General features: G+C 42.2%; 1 protein-coding gene across 3 annotated transcripts in view; it reads left to right on the plus strand.

Moving 5' to 3' along the window:
• LOC108439955 (cadherin-24) overlaps positions 1–22500 on the plus strand; it is a 140633-nt gene that overhangs the window by 83938 nt on the left and 34195 nt on the right. For all 3 annotated transcript variants that reach the window (XM_037541534.1, XM_037541533.1, XM_017718629.2), the window contains 2 exons: positions 14412–14593; positions 18267–18523. In XM_037541534.1, coding sequence (XP_037397431.1) covers positions 14412–14593; positions 18267–18523 — 439 coding nt within the window. The remainder of the gene's footprint in view (positions 1–14411; positions 14594–18266; positions 18524–22500) is intronic.

Consider the following 22500-nt stretch of genomic DNA (forward strand, 5'->3'; position numbering starts at 1 on the left):
CACGTGATCACACGTTTTTTTTCTCGCCTTTTTGTAAGGGCTGCCGTGGCTAATGAGCTCCCTGCTTGCTGGTTGGCTGGACTTGTTAGCTGATAGGAAATGGTATATATCACTATTCTGTGCTCACACATTCACAAAAAAACGTGAGGCGTCAAGCAAAGCTCCACGTTTTTCTCTAGTGTGAAAAAAAACTAGCAAAACCTCTTGCTCTGTAGAGGCTAGCGCACATGCTAATTAGCTTAGTAACCAGTTTGTCGCCTCAGCAAACACACGTCACACCCTGCGGAGTAAATGTGAACATACGTGTCCGTGCGTGTGTGTAGTCACATGTTTCCGTCACGTGTGACCGCACGTTTTTTTCCTCGTATTCTCACGTGTTCACGCGTAACCACTCTTTCTTTGTAAGGGCTAATTATTTATCTGCTTGGCTAGACTTGTTAGTTGACACGGAACGATGTCTTTCACTATTTGGTGCTCACATGATCACAAAAGATATAACCCTTCATATTTTCTCTCGTATGAAAAAATAAGAGAAACCACTTGCTCTGTCGAGGCTAGCATCAACGCTAAAGCTCTTAGCTTTGTAACTAGTTTGTCACTTCAGCGAACTCGAGCGACACGTGTGACACATTAAGCTCTGAAATGACCCGAGAAATCACACGTTTCTTTCACGTGATCATACGCGGCCCCACTGGTAAAATAACTTAGTATAATAACTTTATAGGCAGTCGTGGGCTGGAGGTCAGGGAACCAGCCTCGTGCCCGGAAGGTTGCCGGTTTGATCCCCAGAGCCAAGAGTAAATGACTGAAGTGTCCTTGAGCAAGACACCTAACCCCCAACTGCTCCCCGCGTGCTGTGGATAGGGCTGCCCACCACTCCGGGCAAGTGTGCTCACTGCCCCCTAGTGTGTGTGTGTTCACTAGTGTGTATGTGGTGTTTCACTTCACGGATGGGTTAAATGCGGAGGTGGAATTTCCCCGTTTGTGGGACTAATAAGGGTCACTTAATTAATTAATTAAATTAGTAAGATGTGGGAACGAGATGATCAAGTCACAGCCACGACTTGGTAAAACGTGGGAACGAGATCCTAATGCCTGGCCACGTATTAAGCCATGCTTTACTAAGTCAGGGCCATGACTGAGTCATCTCATTCCCATGCCTTACTAAGTCGTGGCCACGCATTAGGATCTCATTCCCATGCGTTAATTTTGATTTATACAGGATGTCACCAGCGGGGTTCCGTATGATCATGTGCTAATTTTTTTCTTCTTTTGACAAAAAAATCACTCTTTTTCTTTTTTTTCACGCGTGTTTTCACAATTTTTCGCACATGGTGACACATTTTTCCGGCTGGACTCGTTTGCTGACACGAAACTATTTTGTGCTCACACATTCTCAAACATATCCCAGTTACAATCACAGAAAATCACACGTAGAATCAGGAAAACCTCGAAACGTTTCTCTGCTGCGTGTGGAAACACTCAGCACTGGCATCAACACCAACACCACTAGCTTTGTAACGAGTTTAAGTGACCTTAGCGAACTCTGCAAAGCAATCAGCCTCATGTACCATCAGGTCCTGATGGTGTCTTGAACTGATACCATCAACCACAAAACTGGACTCTTCAGTGCTGGATCTGTGGCCGATGAAAACCACAGAGGTCCAGTCCTGTGGTGCTAAAGGTTCTGCTGCTCTGTGCTGTGGTAAAACGTGCTCAGACATACCGTCACTTTCTCTCGGTGAATGTCTCTTTCTCGCCCTCTCGCTCTCTCTCTCGCTCTCTCGCTCTCTCACTCTCTCGCTCTCTCGCTCTCTCTCTCTCCACCGCTGCATATCAAAAGCCTGATAGGCCACTTTGAAGTGTTCTAATTTCAGTGTGAAGCTAATAAAGAAGCTGCTTGGCCCTGTTAATATTTCATCTGACAGCAGACTACACAAGTTACTATAGTGATGATGATGATGATGATGATGATGATGATGATGATGATGCAGATCTGCAGATATATTTTCAATAATGAAAAAAACGTAAGATGCTACATAAAGAATGTTTTGTTGAAGGTTAACTGCTGGGAGATTAAAGCGCTGTAGATAAAGGAGTTTATTACGGCTGAGATTAGAGCCGAATATAATGAGGAGACTGTTTTGACTGACAGGCTTTAGGGCACGACTGTCACTCTTAGAGAGCCACAGTGTGTAGTTTACTTCTTATCAAGTGAAGGCTTTCATGAACTGACGTGTGTGTGTGTGTGTGTGTGTGTGTGTGTGTGTGTGTGTGTGTGTGTGTGTGTGTGTGTGTGTGTGCACTCTTGAGCTTGTGGTGTTATTATTATGCTAAACATCAAGATAACAAGAGACGAGGCTCTAATGATGATGATAGTGATGCTAATGATGCTGAAGAGGATAATGGTAATGGTAATTATGGTGATGATCATGATAGGTGATGATGGTGATGAAGACAATACTGATAGAGGTAGTAGTAGTAGTGATGATGATGATGATGATGATGATGATGACGATGATGATGATGATAATGGCGATCATGGTGATCATAGTGATCATGACAATGGTGAATATGGTGTTGATTGTAATGATAATAATAGTGATCATTATGTTAATGATGCTGATAGTGATGATGATGATGACTGATGAGGATATTGGTGGGGTAGTGATGATGACAGTGATTATGGTAATGATGCTGATAGTGATGATGATGATGACTGATGAGGATATTGGTGGGGTAGTGATGATGACAGTGATTATGGTAATGATGCTGATAGTGATGATGATGATGACTGATGAGGATATTGGTGGGGTAGTGATGATGACAGTGATTATGGTAATGATGCTGATAGTGATGATGATGATGACTGATGAGGATATTGGTGGGGTAGTGATGATGACAGTGATTATGGTAATGATGCTGATAGTGATGATGATGATGACTGATGAGGATATTGGTGGGGTAGTGATGATGACAGTGATTATGGTAATGATGCTGATAGTGATGATGATGATGATGACTGATGAGGATATAGGTGGTGTAGTGATGATGACAGTGATTATGGTAATGATGCTGATAGTGATGATGATGATGACTGATGAGGATATTGGTGGGGTAGTGATGATGACAGTGATTATGGTAATGATGCTGATAGTGATGATGATGATGACTGATGAGGATATTGGTGGGGTAGTGATGATGACAGTGATTATGGTAATGATGCTGGTAGTGATGATGACTGATGAGGATATAGGTGGGGTAGTGATGATGACAGTGATTATGGTAATGATGCTGATAGTGATGATGATGATGATGACTGATGAGGATATAGGTGGTGTAGTGATGATGACAGTGATTATGGTAATGATGCTGATAGTGATGATGATGATGATGACTGATGAGGATATAGGTGGTGTAGTGATGATGACAGTGATTATAGTAATGATGCTGGTAGTGATGATGATGATGACTGATGAGGATATTGGTGGGGTAGTGATGATGACAGTGATTTAATAACTTTCACTAATGAAAAATGAAGATATGAAAAAAATGTTTTGCTGAAGTTTAACTGCAGCGATATGAAAGAACTTTGAATGCATATATTATGGCTGAGATTAGAGCTGAATAAGATGAATATAATGAGATGGATGATTGACAGGCTTAAGTGCGAGTGAGTGTGGCCGTGTGTGAGTATGAGTGTTTGAATGTGTGTGAGTGTCTGAGTGTGAGTGTGTGGATGTGTGTTCGTGTGAGTGTGTGGATGTGTGTGAGTGTTTGTGAGTGTGGGTGTGTGGATGTGTGTGAGTGTTTGTGAGTGTGTGGGTGTGGGTGTGTGTGTGAGTGCGTGTGTGTGTGAGTGCGTGTGTATGGATGTGTGTGAGCGTCTGAGTGTGAGTGTGGATGTGTGTGAGTGTTCGTGAGTGTGTGGATGTGTGTGAGTGTTTGTGAGTGTGTGTGTGTGTGTGTGTGGATGTGTGTGTTTGTGTGGATGTGTGTGAGTGTGTGGATGTGTGTGAGTGTTTGTGAGTGTGGATGTGTTTGAGTGTGATTGTGTGGATGTGAGTGTGTGTGAGTGTGGATGTGTGTGAGTGTGATTGTGTGGATGTGTGTGAGTGTGTGTGAGTGTGGATGTGAGTGTGTGTGAGTGTGGATGTGAGTGTGTGTGAGTGTCGATGTGTGTGAGTGTTTGTGAGTGTGTGTGTGTGTGTGTTTGTGTGTTTGTGTGTGTGTGTGTGTTTGTGTGGATGTGTGTGAGTGTGTGGATGTGTGTGAGTGTGTGTGAGTGTGGATGTGAGTGTGACTGTGGACTGATCCTGACAAAGATTATGATGTACAGTGATGGTAATGACTGTGATGGAAATTGTGTCAAAGACTGGTGGTGATGATGCTGGTGATAATGTGATGATGACAGTGAACATAATGATGATGATGATAGTTATTATTTGTGGTGATTGTGGGGATATGGAGGTTGTGCTGATGTCAATGGTGTTGATGGTGATATATTGGAGATGATGGTGATGATGATATTGATGACATAGGTGGTGATGATGGTGATGAAATTGCTGGTGATGGTGATGATGATGATGGTAGAGATGATTATTTGTGGTGTTTGTGAGGAAATTGAGGTTGTGGACATTTCATTGGTGGTGATGGTAGCGATGATATTTGTGGCAACAGTGCTGGTTATATTGCTGGTAATGATAATAGTGTAGGAGGTGGTGATATTGATGCTTATATTGGTGGTGATATCGGTGGTGATGGTTTGGGTTATATTGCTGGTAATGATGATATTCTTGGTAGTGGTGATGGCTGATGTTGTTGGTGGTATTGGTGGTGATGAAATTGATGGTGATGATATTTGTGGTGATGATATTGTTGGTGATGGTTTTGATTACATTGCTGATAATTCTAGTATAGAAGGTGGTGATGATACTGTGGTGATGATGGTGATGATACCAGTGGTGATGGTTTGGGTTATATTACTGGCAGTGGTGATGGCTGATGTTGTTGGTGATATTGGTGGTGATGAAATTGATGGTGATGATATTGTTGGTGATGGTTTTGATTACATTGCTGATAATTCTAGTATAGAAGGTGGTGATGATACTGCGGTGATGATGGTGATGATATCAGTGGTGATGGTTTGGGTTATATTATTGCTGATAATGATGATATTATTGGTAGTGGTGATGACACTGACGTTGTGTGTGATAATATTGGTGGTGATGATATTTTTATTGATGACGATATTGGTGGTGATGGTTTTGATTACATTGCCGATAATGATGATGCTATTGGTGGTGCTGGCAATGCCATCGGTGATGGTATTGCTAACCGCCCTGGCAGTTACTGTGATGATAAATAGCTCTCTGTATTGAGTTAAAGAGCTCAGTCAGGCTCTTCCTATAGCTGCTTCTCTCTCATCTGTTCTATTAATATTTCATCTAAAGTTCAGAGATTTCTGCTTCAGAAAACAGACAAATCACTGCAGAAGTATAATGCTTAGAGACATACAATACGTTCCTCTTCAATCCCTCTCTCGCTCGCCGCCTCTCCGGCTCATTCTCTCCCCCACTTTTTCTCTCACTCCCTCCATTTCTTCCACACTTACGCACTCACTCATTCTCCCACTCCGCTGCTTTTTTTTTTTTTTTTACAAGAAAACATACTTTATCTCCATTTGTCTGCCCCTTTCACACTCTCTCCCTCTCTCTCTCAATCCTCATCTCATCCCTGCACCCTCTCTCTCGCTCTCGCTCTCTCCTGCTCCCTTGCTCTGTCTCTAATCCTTCTCCTAAGGCAGTAGTAGTGTAGAGCTCAGGCCGGCAGTGTTGAATTCCACAGTGTTTGATGATGGTCTGAGTGCTGAGGAATTGAAGGCTATTAGCTCACACAGCAGCCACAGCCCAATTACACTCATTCCTCTCTTTCACTCGTCCCTCTCCTCTCTCCTTCACTCATCCCTCTGCTGTCTTCACATTTTGCATTTAATGCTGAGCTCATTTGTTTCCTGTTCAGAATCTTCAAATGATCCATGTGAGATGAGCATTATTGGTCATTCTAAATCTCTCTCAGCTCAGTTCAGTTCAATTCAGGGTGCTTTATTCTCTCTCTCTCTCTCTCTCTCTCTCTGTCTGTCTGTCTGTCTGTCTTCTTCGGATTTAAAGCCTGTTATTGCAAATAGTTCTCGGAATGAGCTGGAAGGTTATCGGGAATAAACCAGACAGGCGTCGCTCTCAGTTGAGGAAAGAATTGGGCTTATTTCAGACCTTGCAGAAGATGTTATAGGTCAATTGGCATCTCTTCCAGTGTGTGCTCATGGACCTATGTAGGCCTTAATCACCCTGAAGCTAAAACAGGACCTAACTAGTTCCTTTCTTACAACATCAGGTCTGTCAAAGCAAGACTCATCGACTGGTAATGTGGGCTGAAATACACTGTTGGCTGGGGCAAATTGGTAGATTCAGTTTCCAAATGTGCTGTTTGTGCTGTCAGGCCAGGCTACTAACACTAGCAATTTGGTTAAGAAATGAAGGCTTGAGGCAATGGCAGATAGTGACAGTTGCTAAGCCATAATTGGATGGCTGAGAAAATAAGGCTCGAAATTGGTTGATTGAACTATGTCTTGCATATATCTATCTATCTATCTATCTATCTATCTATCTATCTATCTATCTATCTATCTATCTATCTATCTAATGATTTTGATTGCTCATGATGTCACACACATACAATAAACACAACATACTAGAACATTCTGTAGTAGAACAGGAAAGAGGACGTCCTAGTTTAGAATGTCATCTCTTAGGAGACAAACATGGACTAGTGAGGCTGGAGGCTAATGAGGATGATGTTGGTCCCATCAATCTTTTTTTTTCAGATCTTTGGATAAACTGCATCTCTGAGACATCTTCTCTTAAACCGTAATCATTCACGAATGTCAGGACTGAACAGAAATCCATTTATTTCAAGGTGTTTTCAATCAGTTCAAGCTCATGTGTGTTTAACAGTGTTTTCCAAAGGGTAGTAACTTTAATGAAGCCTCAGCTCCTCCCACACTCGTGTCGTATTAGAAGCCCTGTTGAAACTAAATAAACATCCAAATATGTCTTATATGAATTTGTACTAATGACAACATTCATGCATTGTTTTTGGGATCTCATTGGGGCGTATTCTTTTCTCCGAATCAGCTTTTCCCCACATTCAGAGCCAAAATTGTAAACCTATTCTGACAGATATTACAGAGGATTTTATAATATATTACTCATAACTGGATTTATGTGAGATTATATATGACAAAAGACGTTTTATAATAGCAGCGCATGGTTTTTTCTTTATTCAGCAATGAAACAAGGAGATTCCAATAATCTGTCCTGTAAAAATGTCTTTCTGGATTCACAATGAAATTAACCTTTTGGTTCTAACGTCATGCAAAGATGGGTTTTTTTGGTTTCTAGCAATATGCAAACATATGCATATTTGAGCAGATGATGTCTGATTTGAATACGCAAATGTAACTGGAAGGCCTGTTTACCCAGTACTGCAATATAGCCAGTAAAATACAGGCGTATTGCGATTTTAAATGCTGAAATAGTTTGAGGAATACTGGCCAAAAACGAGTCCATGCTTTAGTGACTGTTTTTTAAAATGAACTATAATAGCCTCTATCTCGTCTTTCTGAATTGCCGCCGTGGTGCTTTTTTTAACTCCTCTAAATGTTCTTTAAATGAAAGAAGAACGTCCTCCACACAGTTGTAATGAACGCTGTCAATAGCTGAAGCGAATCTCCCGCCGTGAGCGAGTGTGTTTGGACTGCAGTGTTTATATGGCAGGTGTTTTTTTCCCTCTCGCTGTCAGTCTCCATTCAGTCTGATTTGATTTGATTGTGTTCAGCTGCTCTCGCACACACACTCTGTCTTTCTGACTCATACACTCTGTCTTTCTCTCACAGTCAATCTCAATTCACTTCTCCTTCACGCTCTCTAACCCCACCTCTCTCTCTCCTTCTCTGGCTCAAAGAAAACTGCAGGGATAGTTTTCGGAAGTAATCAAACCCATTCAGTGGTGCTGAGGCCTGGACTCTGGGGCGGTCAGTCCATCGCTCAGCTTCTTTGTTTGATGTGTCCGTCTCCTTTTCTCAGTGAGGTTCTTCTTGATCAGCTACACCTCCTTTCAGACCCACAGAGCTGAGTAGTCTTCTCACGGTGGAAGGATGGACAGAAGCACCTGTGGATGTTTTCAGATCTGAAGCAGCTTGATGTTCTCCTCTCTCTCAGAGATCAAAGCTTTCAGCGCTGTTTATCTGATGGGGACAGTTTTGGTGTCCACCAGGTCTTCCAGGTGGTTGTTAGGAGGCCCTTGTTTTCCACTAGGACAGCCTCAGTAATCGGACTGGCTAAACTTTTGAACATAATGTGACAAGTTCTGTGTAGAATTGGTTTGCCTGGCTATGCGCTTTGGTTAGAAGTGTGATGTAGCCTTTAGCTTGGTATAATAGGGGGGGTTCCTGCTGCCATTGGCTTACTGACCAGGGGTTTAGACCTGGTCAGTCAGGGTATATGATACATGTCTAATATTTAAATGTATTTGGGCTATAAATGCCTGTGGGGTGTGCGACAAGATTGATAGATTGAGAAGACGTGGTACAGTGCAGTGAATGTCTTATTTGATGTGTGGAAAATGGGTTGCAAAGCAAATATTAATGATTGGCTAAATTTAGGCAGCCAAGGGCCACAGTGTGAAGGAAACAGCTGAATTTGCAGATGTATCAAAGCGTATGGTCATACAGGTCGACCAGCAAAGAAAGACGAAACCGATGGACAGGAACCGCTGGTGTGTTTCACAGCTTGTGGATAAAAATCACTTCTTTCAGAGTTCTTTCAGAAATTGGTTGTGAAGAACCTGCATTGACTTACAGAAGCAATTCTTGCCTGGAAGCAAAGCAATTTTTATTCACAAGCTGTCTGGACAAAAAAAATTGGTTACCACCTTTAACACACAAGGTGACAAATGTTTTGTCCAGAGATCTTATTTTGGCATGGATTGCACTGCGTATATTCATTATATATTTCAAATATATTAAGATCTGTAGATAAGATATCCATAAATTTTTTTCCATATGATTTAACAGATTCAAAGTCAAACAATTTAATTCATTTACTTTATTTTTGTTTATTTATTTATTTATTTATTTGGAAAATGACTCATGGCTTCATGAAATCTCTTATTTCATTATGATTCAGTTCAGTTCATTCAATTATTTTGGTGGTTTCAAAGTCATTAATAAGAATATAATAAATAAGCTAGGCAGCTCACAACAGTGTTGTCATTGACCTATTGAACCAAATCCAATTCATCTCCAACACCCATCATCTTTTCTCTCGTCTTACAAACCTTATTAGTAGTGCCAGCTCAAACAAACCTGTTTACCTTCTCAGAATATATATACACAAAGCCATATGGATACTAATGCACCGCACCTCATTCTAAATCTGGTTCCTCCGTATCACACTGGCTTACACTCAGATGAAGATCTCTACCTAAACTTTCACATTTTCTCAGAACACTGCTCCAGAATGAGCTCCTGCTGGACAGAGACTTCTGGATCACTGTGTTTCTCAGCATGTGAGGGTCCCTCAGACACCTGAATACAGTCCACCTAAACAGCTTTCAATTTAGCTTGGACTTTTGGGAGTCTTCTATCTCCAGGCAGAAGCCAGCCAAACCTCCAGCCCAAGCTACCAGAGTTCCTTCAGTCACTCTACCCTCAAACTACCACCTTACACTTGAGGCACGGTCTGAACTTGCATGCCATGGATCATGCCTGAGTCCCCTCCCTTTATCTCAGTCCTATGTCAGTCCTGCTGCAGTTCACAAGGGAGGTCCAGCCTTCCATCTCAAAGCATAAGCTGCCCCGAACTCCAGCCCACATACTCAGAGTTCTCTCTCCTCTCTCAATCAGTGTTTCCTTGTACTATGACCACACGTTGAAGACAAACAGGGAAAGAGCAATCTTCACACTTAAAGGGTATACAAGGATTCTTTACTAAAAAATGGTTCTACAGAACCATGACCCCCCCAAAGAACCCTTTGCATAATTTAAAGGTTCTTTGCATCTTGAAAGGATTCTTCAGTTTTATGTAGAATGTGCTGTAGATGGTTCTATATAGAACCTATATAGACCTATAGCACCAAAACATCATAATGTAAAATCATATTGTAACAATAACAGAAAACAGGTTTCTTGAGTAAAAGCCCAGTCTGAACATATCAAATCAAATGTTATGGTTTTGAATTTTAAGTGTAGTAGAAGGACTTATAATGAGCTTTGGCTGCCATTTTTAGGGTTTGAAAAGGACACTGTGTCAGATCGCACTGATTTCTGGGTATGATCTTCTGCTGATGTTAACACTTGTGTTCACTTGGTCCCTCCGAGGACTCATCTAACAGATGTCAGCTCTGCTAGTACAGTAATGGAATGACCTTTAAAGTGGTGTCAGAGATCCCCCTGAGGGGAACTGGGGAGCATAAGTAAACGCCGGCATGTTAACAGTATTAAAGTAGACAGCACGTCACAGACAGGTACATACACGGATCATCCATAATCAAAACCAGGAGAACAGAGTTAGAGTCGAAACACGGAAATAGAATCTGGACTCTGAAATATACGGATTAAATAGTAAGACTTATCAAACCACTAAAGTCCTACAAGAGCTCTCTCAGACTGTCAGACTCCCAAATTCTCAAACTCTCAGACTCTCAGATTCTCAGATTCTCAGACTCTCAGATTCTCAGACTCTCAGATTCTCAGACTCTCAAACTCTCAGACTCTCAGATTCTCAGACTCTCAAACTCTCAGACTCACAGATTCTCAGACTCTCAGATTTGCAGACTCTCAAACTCTCAGACTGTCAAATTCTCAAACTCTCAGGTATTCAGACTCTCAGATTTTCAGACTCTCAAACTCTCAGACTCTCAAATTCTCAGACTCTCAGGTATTCAGACTCTGATTCTCAGACTATCAAACTCTCAAGCTCTCAAACTCTCAGATTCTCAGACTCTCAGATTCTCAGACTCTCAAACTCTCAGACTCTCAGATTCTCAGACTCTCAAACTCTCAGACTCTCAAATTCTCAGACTCTCAGGTATTCAGACTCTCAGATTCTCAGACTCTCAAACTCTCAAACTCTCAGACTCTCAGATTCTCAGACTCTCAGATTCTCAGACTCCAAAAATCTCAGACTCTCAAACTCTCAGATTCTCAGACTTTCAGATTTGCAGACTCTCAAACTCTCAGACTCTCAAATTCTCAGACTCTCAGGTATTCAGACTCTCAGATTTTCAGACTCTCAAACTCTCAGACTCTCAAATTCTCAGACTCTCAGGTATTCAGACTCTCAGATTCTCAGCCTCTCAAACTCGGAGGCTCTCAGACTCTCAGACTCTCAAATTCTCAGACTCTCAGGTATTCAGACTCTCAGATTCTCAGACTCTCACATTCTCAGACTCTCAAACTCTCAGATTCTCAGATTCTCAGACTCTCAGGTATTCAGACTCTCAGATTCTCAGACTCTCAAACTCTCAGACTCTCAAATTCTCAGACTCTCAGGTATTCGGACTCTCAGATTCTCAGACTCTCATTTGGGTATGAATATATATATATATATATATATATATATATATATATATATATATAGTGTGTGTGTGTGTGTGTGTGTGTGTTTGTTTGTGTGTGTGTGTGTGTGCATATACACACTAACATACACATACAATTACCTATAGTCATGTGTATGGATCGTGGTAAAATATTATATACAAAACTAATTAATGAATAAACAGTACCTAAATAGTATATTTTAGAAGACGTGTAGTGATAATTGTAGCCTGTGTGAACGAGTTACTATATTTGGGAAGAATATTTGTAAAGAATAATGCTTGACCTAGGTTTGTAGGAGGGGTTTGAATCACTCACACTAATACATCACTTAAAGAAAATGAACAGTGACATTTATTGTACACCACAATGAGTAAGTCTTTGACTTGGAAAATAAAAATGAAAACAAAGAGTAAAGGTTGTTGAGAGCTGTCTATATCAAAATAAAGGAATTAAACAGTTTTTTTTCCTTGTGTGTGTGTGTGTAGCAAAGTCCATCTACCGGGGTAGTGAGTTATGAATATATCTTATCTGGTTCCAAAAGTCTTGGATACACTGAAGATGAAGTTCAGTCTGCTCTTATCAGAAGGTTCCAGGCCTCTTCAATCAAGTCCAGGGCTAGGCACGCCATCCAAAATCGCCAGTACAAAAAACAATCTGCATTCAATATTGCAAACAATTACTAACTCCAACCCAAAAAGAGAGGTGAAACTCAAATCTCGCTATGAGAATTCAGCAAAACAAACTACTGCCACAGTCCCAAGTGTAGCATATGTGTACAACTGCACATGAATTTTAGCTCAATTAAGATTTTACATTCACTATTTATTTACAAAAGCAATCAATGTTTCCACAATTGTTCACATAACCGTATCTACATGAACTAACTGCAGCTGTGATAGACAGTCTACCAAGATCACAATTAAAATATTGTGTTTTTAACCAGTCAATAGGCTTAACATGCGCATTTACCAAGATAGCACTATGGACATTAAAGTAAAGGGTTCAACTACTAACAGGTTAGGAGGTTAGGGAACCAGCCCTGTGACCGGAAGCTCACCGGTTCGATCCCCAGAGCCGACAGTCCATGACTGAGGTGTCCTTGAGCAAGACACCTAACCTCCAACTGCTTCCCGGGCACTGCGGTTAGGGCTGCCCACTGCTCCGGGCAAGTGTGCCCACTGCCCCCTAGTGTGTGTGTGTTCACTAGTGTGTATGTGGTGTTTCACTTCACAGATGGGTTAAATGCGGAGGTGGAATTTCCCCGTTGTGGGATTAAAATAATAAATAATAGAGCTCTGATTGGTTTCCTTAGCTTCCCTTATCCTAAACTTAGGGTATCAACTGAACTTGTTAGTTAGCCACAGAACAACTCACCGGAGTTCTTGTGTTCAATGGAATAATTCAGAAGTTCGAATGCTTGATGAAATAGGAGGGCACTCTTCACTTCAGGTGCATAAATAACTCATATTCATATAAAACGCATAATAACTATATTTCACAATTAAACATTGTTTTTTTTCCAGTAAACTCAACAGCTGTTTAGCACATTGTTGGAAAACGGAGGCTCTCTCTTCCTTAGGTGGAGCCTCGTATTACTTAGCTGGTGACGCTAGAGCGCACCCTACTGGTTGGATAGAATGACTGATATTTGGCTGATGGTGTCTCCGTCTCAGCTTTTTCTTCAAGAACAACAGCAGATAAGAGATGTATTATTCATTCCCCTACATGCTCAAAGAACACTTCTCTGACTGGTATTGTGGACAGTGTAAAAGAAAATGCCCTTCGATGAAGTGGTGACCTGTCCAGGGTCCAACCCCTGCTAATTATTGAGTTTAGATGATTCAGCTACACTCATTACTAACAGTTGGATCAAATTAAGCACATAGAAGTAACATCAGCGAAAGAACTGCACATTAGGAGCTTCACAAAATGGGTTTCCACAGCTGAGCAGCTACACACAAGCCCATAATTGAAATGCACAATGCCAAGCGCTGGACGGAAACTTAATGTGCCACCACTGGACACTGAAGCAGTGGAAATGCGTTCTGTGAAGTGATGAATCACTCTTCTCTATCTGTCAGTCTGATGGATGAGTCTGGGTTTGGAGAACGTTACCTGCCTGACTGCACTGTGTCAGCTGTAAAGTTTGGTGGAGGAGGGATGATTATATGGGCTGTTTTTCAGGGGTTGGTTTAGAACAGTCACTTCGAGTGAAGGGAACTCTTAATGCTTCAGCAGAACCAAGACATTTTCTACAATTCTTTGCTTCCAACTTTTGGAACAGTTTGGGGAAGAACCTTTTCTGTTCCAACACGACTGACACCCAGTGGACTAAGTTAAGGCCATAAAGGCCTGGCTGGGTGAGTTTGGTGTGGAGGAACTTGACTAGTCCTGACCTCATTCCTATAGAACACCTTTGAGATGAACTAGAACGGAGACTGCAAGTCAGGCCTTCTCGTCCAACATCAGTGTCTGTCCTCACAAATGCTCTTCTGGATGAACAGACAGAAAATCTCACAGACCCTCTCCGAAATCTTGTAGAAGCTTCCCAGAGGAGCGGAAGCTGTGTGAGCTGCAAAGGGGGAATCAACTTCATATTAATGCCTATTGGTTTAGAATGGGACTCATAAAAGCTCCTGTGGGTTTGATGTGGAGTTATCCCAGTGTATTGCACCATTTGACAGTTTAACAGACACCATTTGTCTCTCTCTCTCTCTCTCTCTCTCTCTCTCTCTCTCTCTCTCTGTATCAGGTATGTGGTCGTTCTCTGTATCAGAGTTGGCTCTTCCGGGGGTCGAGGTTGGCCGACTGTCTGCGACTGATGCTGATCTGGGGGAGAACGCTCGGCTGGACTTCACCATCACAGATGGAGAAGGAGGAGGAAACTTCAACATCACCGCTGTCAACCAGGAGGGCGTCATTCTGCTCAACAAGGTCAGCAGAGAAATCACACCAAATCACACAAACTCCATTAACATCTTTTGTTGGTAATGATACTAAATAATAATAATGATAATAAATATGATCACTTTGAAGTCTTTCAGATTACATGTAATGAATTCTAAATGTCCAGGATATTGGACAATGAAATCCATTGAAGTGAATTAAAAAACAATGTCATCCCCAAAACATCATCTACTGGCACTCCAAATAAATCAAATGTCCAATGTCCAAATAAAGTCCAAATGTGGTCACTGGAAATTTGAAATACTTGAAATACAACAGAACCTAAACTTTTCTTTCTTTTAAATTCTTCAAAAATTCTAAATCTTTCTGTCTTTTATTTCCCGTTTTAAATGAAAAAATCCCAGACTGTTGGACCCTACTGTGTGTGTGTGTGTGTGTGTGTGTGTGTGTGTGTGTGTGTGTGTGTGTGTGTGTGTGTGTGTGTGTGTGTGTGTGTGAATGTTTGCATTCTGAAAAAGGTCTGACTGCCCTTTAACGCTGACTTTAGGTTAACCCTGTTAGAGTGAAATGAGATGTTATCTGAATCCCAGAGAGACAGAGAGAGAGAGAGAGAGAGAGAAGAGTGAGACAGAAGAGAGAGAGAGAAAAGAAAGAGAGAAAGAAGAAGAGAGAGAGGAGGTAGACAGTGAGACAGAACAGTGAGACAGAAGAAGAGGAAGAGGCAGACAGTGGAGAGAGACAGAGAGAGAGAGAGTGAGCAATACAAAAGAGAGAAAGAAGAAGATAGTGAGAGAAACAGAAGAGTGAGACAGGAGACAGAGATACAAAGACAAAAAAGAGAGTGATGCAATGGAGAGAGAGTGGAAGAGAGAAAGGAGAACAATTAAACAGCCAAATCAAAAGCCTTAGACCCAGAGAAGCCTGTGGCCCTGACAGCATCAGGACGGAGATGCTGAAGATCAGCAGCCCTGACCTGCTACAGGCTCTGTTCAGGTTCTTCAACATTGTTCTCCACTTCTCAGCACTCCTGCTCTCCTGAGATCTGGTGCTGGGGGCTTATTTCCCCCACCTAAAAGAGTGGAGTCTAACCAGACCCCAATAACTTCAGAGGCATCTGTGTGAAAAGTTACCTGGGGAAGGTTTTCTGCAGTATTATTAATGCCTGAATACAGGCCTTCCTTACCAAACACAGTGTCTTGAGTAAAAGACACATTGTTTTATCTACTAAATCATCACATGACTGACCACATTTACACCCTACACACCCTACTCAACCAACATATTCACCAATAAAAATTTTTTCCATGTTTCATAGATTAATAAAAAGGTATTTGATTCTATTCGGCTAGAAGGTTCGTATTACAAAATTCTTCAAAATGCTGTCGGGGGCAAAATCCATGACACCATTAAATCAATGCATGTCACGAATGCACGTGGAGTAAAGACTGGTAATAAAATGACAGATCTCTTCACTCGGGGCCGTGGTGTCAGGCAGGGTTGCTGCTCGTCCCCTGCATTATTTAATATAATCCTTAATGATTCCTTAAAGCGGCCTCCCACTAAATCAAACAGAAATTCTCCTCTGCCCAGATGACCTGGTGCCCCCTTTTCAGTGGGCGACAGCAGGACCACTGAAGAACAGGGTTAAAGGGAGTAACAAAGTATCAGAGAAACAGATGGACTACAGTCTGTAACTGTAGAACTACAAAGTGCAGCTACACAGTAAGTGGAAATCAACTTACTGTCACAAACAAAAAGAGAAGAAGAAAAAGTGAGAGAGAAAGAGAGCGAGCGAGAGAGAGAAATATTGAAATTACCTTTATCACAATTCAATCTTAAATTGAGAAATAAAAAAAGAGAAAGAAAGAGCAGAGAGAGAGAGTGAGACAGAGAGAGCGAGGGAGGGAGGAGTAGGAGAGTGATGAATGAGAACAGAAAGATTAGATACAGATGAATAGGTTTCATTTATTGAATATGAATTGGTTTGCTGATGTAAATTGCGGCGAGTGTGTGGTGGCGGGAGGGCACCGGCGAGAGCTCCGCGGTTAACCCGCCGCCTCCTGAGAGCCTTCAGGCAACTTCCATTTATTTAAAACATCAGCTTTTACTCCTACGGAAAACGTAGCGCTGACATAAAAGGACCTAATGTGGCCATAACTCGCTCGGAACTAATTGAAAAAGTGGGAGCGGTTCCACCTTTCAGCTGTCCGGGAATAATCAGGAGAGCGGGAAAGACAAGGAGCGAGCTGTTTTTCTGCCCTGATATAGCACCGGCAGAGCGAGCTGAGAGTTAAAGAGTTTGGCGGGAGGTATCAGACGGCAGAGGCAGAGTCAGTGATAAGAAGTAAACACAGAGAGACTGATAAGAGGTAGGAAGAGGCGAAGGAGAGAGTGAAGGTTCCAGAGATGAAGGGAACCTGTCGGGGAGAGCGGGAGAGAGAGGGAGAATGGCAGGCCGAGAGAGAACAGATGAAAGGAAGGAGCGGCTGAATGCGAGCTGTGGAGAGAACAAATGCAGGGGAAGAAAGCAGGAGCGTGAGAGACTTGGGATAGAATGATAGAGAGGGAATGACAGTGAGAGAGAGAGAGAAGGAGAGAGAGAATGAAGGGAGACTCTGATTAGCATTTGGCACTAGTAGGAGTGACAGAAACCTCCATTAGCATGTTGGCGTGGAGTCGTTCTGTCTGCCTGTCTTACTGACTCCATTACTTACTGCTACAGTACGGCCTCTGGAACCTACGGATTCAGTGCTGTTATTACTGTAAATGACGTTATTGACAGTTCTCCTTCTCTAAAGCGCTCACTAGTTTGGTGGAACGTGAAAAGTGCACGATTTTCCACTCTTAGCCCAAAACTGAGTCGAACATTCAAGACATGCTTGGTGTTTAAAGTTTAAATTCTTTAAGTTAAGTGACACTTTATTAATCCCACAAACGGGGAAGTTCCACCTCCACATTTAACCCATCTGTGAAGTAAATACACACACTAGGGGGCAGTGAGCACACTTGCCTGGAGCGGTGGGTAGCCCTATCCACAGCGCCCGGGGAGCAATTGGGGGTTAGGTGTCTTGCTCAAGGACACCTCAGTCATGTGCTGTCGCCACTGGGGATCGAACCAACAACCTTCCAGTCACAGGGCCAGTTCCCTAACCTCCAGCCCATGACTGCCCCCAGTTTGGGCTGGACCTACAAGGCCGATATAGCTGGAAGCTTAATTAGCATGCATTCTTAAAAAAAACATGGTTCTTCAAGGGTACTTTAGAAAAGCCATATAGAACCATTGTTGGAGAATGTGTTGTACATGGTTTTATATATCAAACAAAAGGGTTCTGCTACCATTATGATGCCAACCTTGCAACAATAGAAGAACTTTTTGGTGCTATATAGACCCATTTTCAAAAAGGCTCTGCCTAGAACCATATACAACACGTTCTCCATCAATTTGAGGACGTATTTCATCATGCGAGGCATGCAAATGGTTCTTTGAGTGTCCATGGTTCTATGTAACCATTGTCTTTACTGAAGAACCATTGAAGAACCAACTTTGTATTGTAAACATTGTAAGCCTAATTCATCAAACACCTGCCTCAAAAGTTGTTAAATTCTGCCAGTTTACTGACGATTGCTGTACTTTTTCTGGTTGGTTTTTTGGCTGAACTACTGAGTGACTGAGCTCCGTCCCCATTTGCGCCCCCCCCAGGTGGTGGATTATGAGCGGCGCAGCTCCTACACTCTCACAGTGGAGGTGCAGAATCCCTCGGTGGACCCTCGCTTTCTTCGCCGTGGGCCATTTAAAGACCGAGCGACAGTCCGGATCACCGTCCTGAATGCTGACGAACCGCCTCGGTTCTCACGCTCACGATATAGGTTGGACGTGTCTGAAAACTGCCCGCCAGCGTGTGCCGTGGGACGGGTAGCTGCGGTGGACCCAGACACAGGCCTCAGCAACAATATAAAGTATGAAGGTTCTCTCTCATGCACGTACACATAGATTTACTAAAGAAATAAACTTTGAGGCTGTGTGTTACAGTCATTTTAATCACCACTAAGGGCTGTTGTTAGGCACGACACACAGCAGAAAATATGATTCAATACACAAATGTTCAATTCATATTTTTTACTATTATAACACACAAATTTATTGTTACGATGCGTTTTCACTGCTATACAGCACAATACTAATGAGGGAGTTGGAAGCCTTTTTGGTCACAGCCAATTGTTTCTTTTTAGTAACTGAAAGGGACTCAGTCCCTCTGCAACCATATGGGATATTCATTGTAATATTTTGTGCTTCACAGTACGTAACGTTTTCAAAAGGACACAGGTCTGGATTGCAGACAGGCCAGTCTAGTCTGTTGTAATACCTGTGGAATGTTTAGTGGTGTTGTCAAGTTGAAATAAGCAAGGACATCCCCTGAAAAAGACGGCGTCTAAACGGCAGCATTTGTTGCCCAAAAATGTCATGGTTAATTGTGCTTTCACAGATGTGCAGGTTACCCACATATACCTCCCCTAAACTGTGACCGACACTGGCTTTTGAACTTTATACTGGTAACAGTCTAGCTGTCCCAAAGACCGCAATGTCCATTATTTCCATAAATAATCTGAAAGTTTGACTCATCAGGCCACACTTTCCACTGAGCATCAGTCCATTTCAGATGAGCTCAAGCCCAGAGAAGTCGGCATCGTTTCTGGACGTTGCTGAGATATGACCTCTACTGTGCATAGATCAGTCTTAACTTGCATTTGTGGATTCAGCGATGAACAGTTTGTAGAAGTCCGAGCTTCATCAGAGAAGCATGCTTTACACACACAGAGATTTCTCCAGATTCCCTGAATCTTTTCACGATGTTATGCACTGTAGAGGTTGAAATACCTCCCAAGTCCTCCCAAGTGATCCGTGATGAATGTTAATGGATTTTTTGCCGGTAACGAGCCTCGACCCATCCTCACTCAGCTCCTTTTCTATTCAAGTGTGACTGCATCACTTGTTTACAATGTTTTGAATGTGTTGCAGACATCAGTTTCAGCATGATCACGTTTGCATAAAAGAGTAGAAATAAGATTAAATATTAAACATCTTGCCTTTGTACTGTTTTTTTTTGTTGTTGTTGTTTAAATTCAGGTCAAACTGGATTCTGTTTTATTTGCGTCTCACATACTGTCCCAAATTATTTTGAGGTTTCTATATTCAGCTCCACACATACTACACACACATGCTCACACACACAAACCCAGACACAGTTTTGCACACTGGTGCTTGTATAAGACCAAGGAGTCGATCCACTTCCTAGTTTGTGTGTTTTGCCACTTTTTATAATCCTGTTTTCTTATTTTTTTACTTTTTGTCCCAGCACTGTTTCACGATTCTGTTATTCTCAGTCGATGACTTTGGTTTTCCCAGAATCTTAATTCAGACAGATCCTGAGTAAAGCTGCTGTTTTTTCACTCTAAATAATGTTGTTTACATGCATGAACTGGTAGCCAGTAGCTTAAATAATGAACATTATACACAGATCCATAAATATGTGCACTATTATTACAGCTATTATTGATCAATGAAATTGTGGATTACAAGGATTTTCATACAATACCCCCCCCCCATTTATACGAGCTCAAAATTAACTAGACAAACCAACATAGTCATTAATTAAGCTGTCATATGCAATGCTTGGTGTTGTCAGTATATTGCAAAATATTAATACATCATACTTAAATGTATTTTTGATGTAATACAGGAATGTGTCAGCCTGTGGTCCAGTTTCTGTTTCACCAATGAATGAGTGTGTTTACATGCACTTAACAGTCCGATAACTGCAGAAAATCTGATTTTGTCAGTAATCCGATCAACATGTTTAACATGTACTTAAGCAATCAGATAACGGGGAAACTCCGGGTCTACATGAGTCAGACAGTGATCAGATAACGGGGAAACTCCAGGTCTACATGAGTCAGACAGTAATCAGATAACGGGGAAACTCCAGGTCTACATGAGTCAGACAGTAATCAGATAATGGAGAAACTCCAGGTCTACAGGAGTCAGACAGTAATCAGATAATGGAGAAACTCCAGGTCTACATGAGTCAGACAGTAATCAGATAATGGGGAAACTCCAGGTCTACAGGAGTCAGACAGTAATCAGATAATGGGGAAACTCCAGGTCTACATGAGTCAGACAGAAATCAGATAATGGGGAAACTCCAGGTCCACATGAGTCAGACAGTAATCAGATAATGGAGAAACTCCAGGTCTACAGGAGTCAGACAGTAATCAGATAATGGGGAAACTCCAGGTCTACATGAGTCAGACAGAAATCAGATAATGGGGAAACTCCAGGTCTACAGGAGTCAGACAGTAATCAGATAATGGGGAAACTCCAGGTCTACACGAGTCAGACAGAAATCAGATAATGGGGAAACTCCAGGTCTACACGAGTCAGACAGAAATCAGATAATGGGGAAACTCCAGGTCTACCTGAGTCAGACAGTAATCAGATAATGGGGAAACTCCAGGTCTACACGAATCAGACAGTAATCAGATAATGGGGAAACTCCAGGTCTACAGGAGTCAGACAGTAATCAGATAATGGGGAAACTCCAGGTCTACAGGAGTCAGACAGTAATCAGATAATGGGGAAACTCCAGGTCTACATGAGTCAGACAGTAATCAGATAACGGGGAAACTCCAGGTCTACATGAGTCAGACAGTAATCAGATAACGGGGAAACTCCAGGTCTACATGAGTCAGACAGTAATCAGATAACGGGGAAACTCCGGGTCTACACGAGTCAGACAGTAATCAGATAACGGGGGAACTCCAGGTCTACAGGAGTCAGACAGTAATCAGATAATGGGGAAACTCCAGGTCTACAGGAGTCAGACAGTAATCAGATAATGGGGAAACTCCAGGTCTACAGGAGTCAGACAGTAATCAGATAATGGGGAAACTCCAGGTCTACATGAGTCAGACAGTAATCAGATAATGGGGAAACTCCAGGTCTACAGGAGTCAGACAGTAATCAGATAACGGGGAAACTCCAGGTCTACACGAGTCAGACAGTAATCAGATAACGGGGAAACTCCGGGTCTACACGAGTCAGACAGTAATCAGATAATGGAGAAACTCCAGGTCTACATGAGTCAGACAGTAATCAGATAATGGAGAAACTCCAGGTCTACAGGAGTCTGACAGTAATCAGATAATGGAGTAACTCCAGGTCTACATGAGTCAGACAGTAATCAGATAATGGGAAAACTCCAGGTCTACATGAGTCAGACAGTAATCAGATAATGGGGAAACTCCGGGTCTACATGAGTCAGACAGTAATCAGATAACGGGGAAACTCCAGGTCTACATGAGTCAGACAGTAATCAGATAATGGGGAAACTCTGGGTCTACACGAGTCAGACAGTAATCAGATAACGGGGGAACTCCAGGTCTACAGGAGTCAGACAGTAATCAGATAATGGGGAAACTCCAGGTCTACATGAGTCTGACAGTAATCAGATAATGGGGAAACTCCAGGTCTACAGGAGTCAGACAGTAATCAGATAATGGGGAAACTCCAGGTCTACATGAGTCAGACAGTAATCAGATAATGGGGAAACTCCAGGTCTACAGGAGTCGGACAGTAATCAGATAACGGGGAAACTACAGGTCTACATGAGTCAGACAGTAATCAGATAATGGGGAAACTCCAGGTCTACATGAGTCAGACAGTAATCAGATAATGGGGAAACTCCAGGTCTACATGAATCAGACAGTAATCAGATAATGGAGAAACTCCGGGTCTACACCTTTGGAGCGACGCTGCTCGCTTATTTCCGGTACCGCTGTCAGTTTTCACACATGCTCAGACTGAGAAATGGGAAAGAAATCAGAGTGAGAGTCACAGCACTGAGAAATTTGATTACTGAGCTAAAATCCAGCCTCTT

The sequence above is a fragment of the Pygocentrus nattereri genome, chromosome 9, assembly GCF_015220715.1.
Source record: "Pygocentrus nattereri isolate fPygNat1 chromosome 9, fPygNat1.pri, whole genome shotgun sequence".
In the NCBI taxonomy this organism is placed as follows: domain Eukaryota; kingdom Metazoa; phylum Chordata; class Actinopteri; order Characiformes; family Serrasalmidae; genus Pygocentrus; species Pygocentrus nattereri.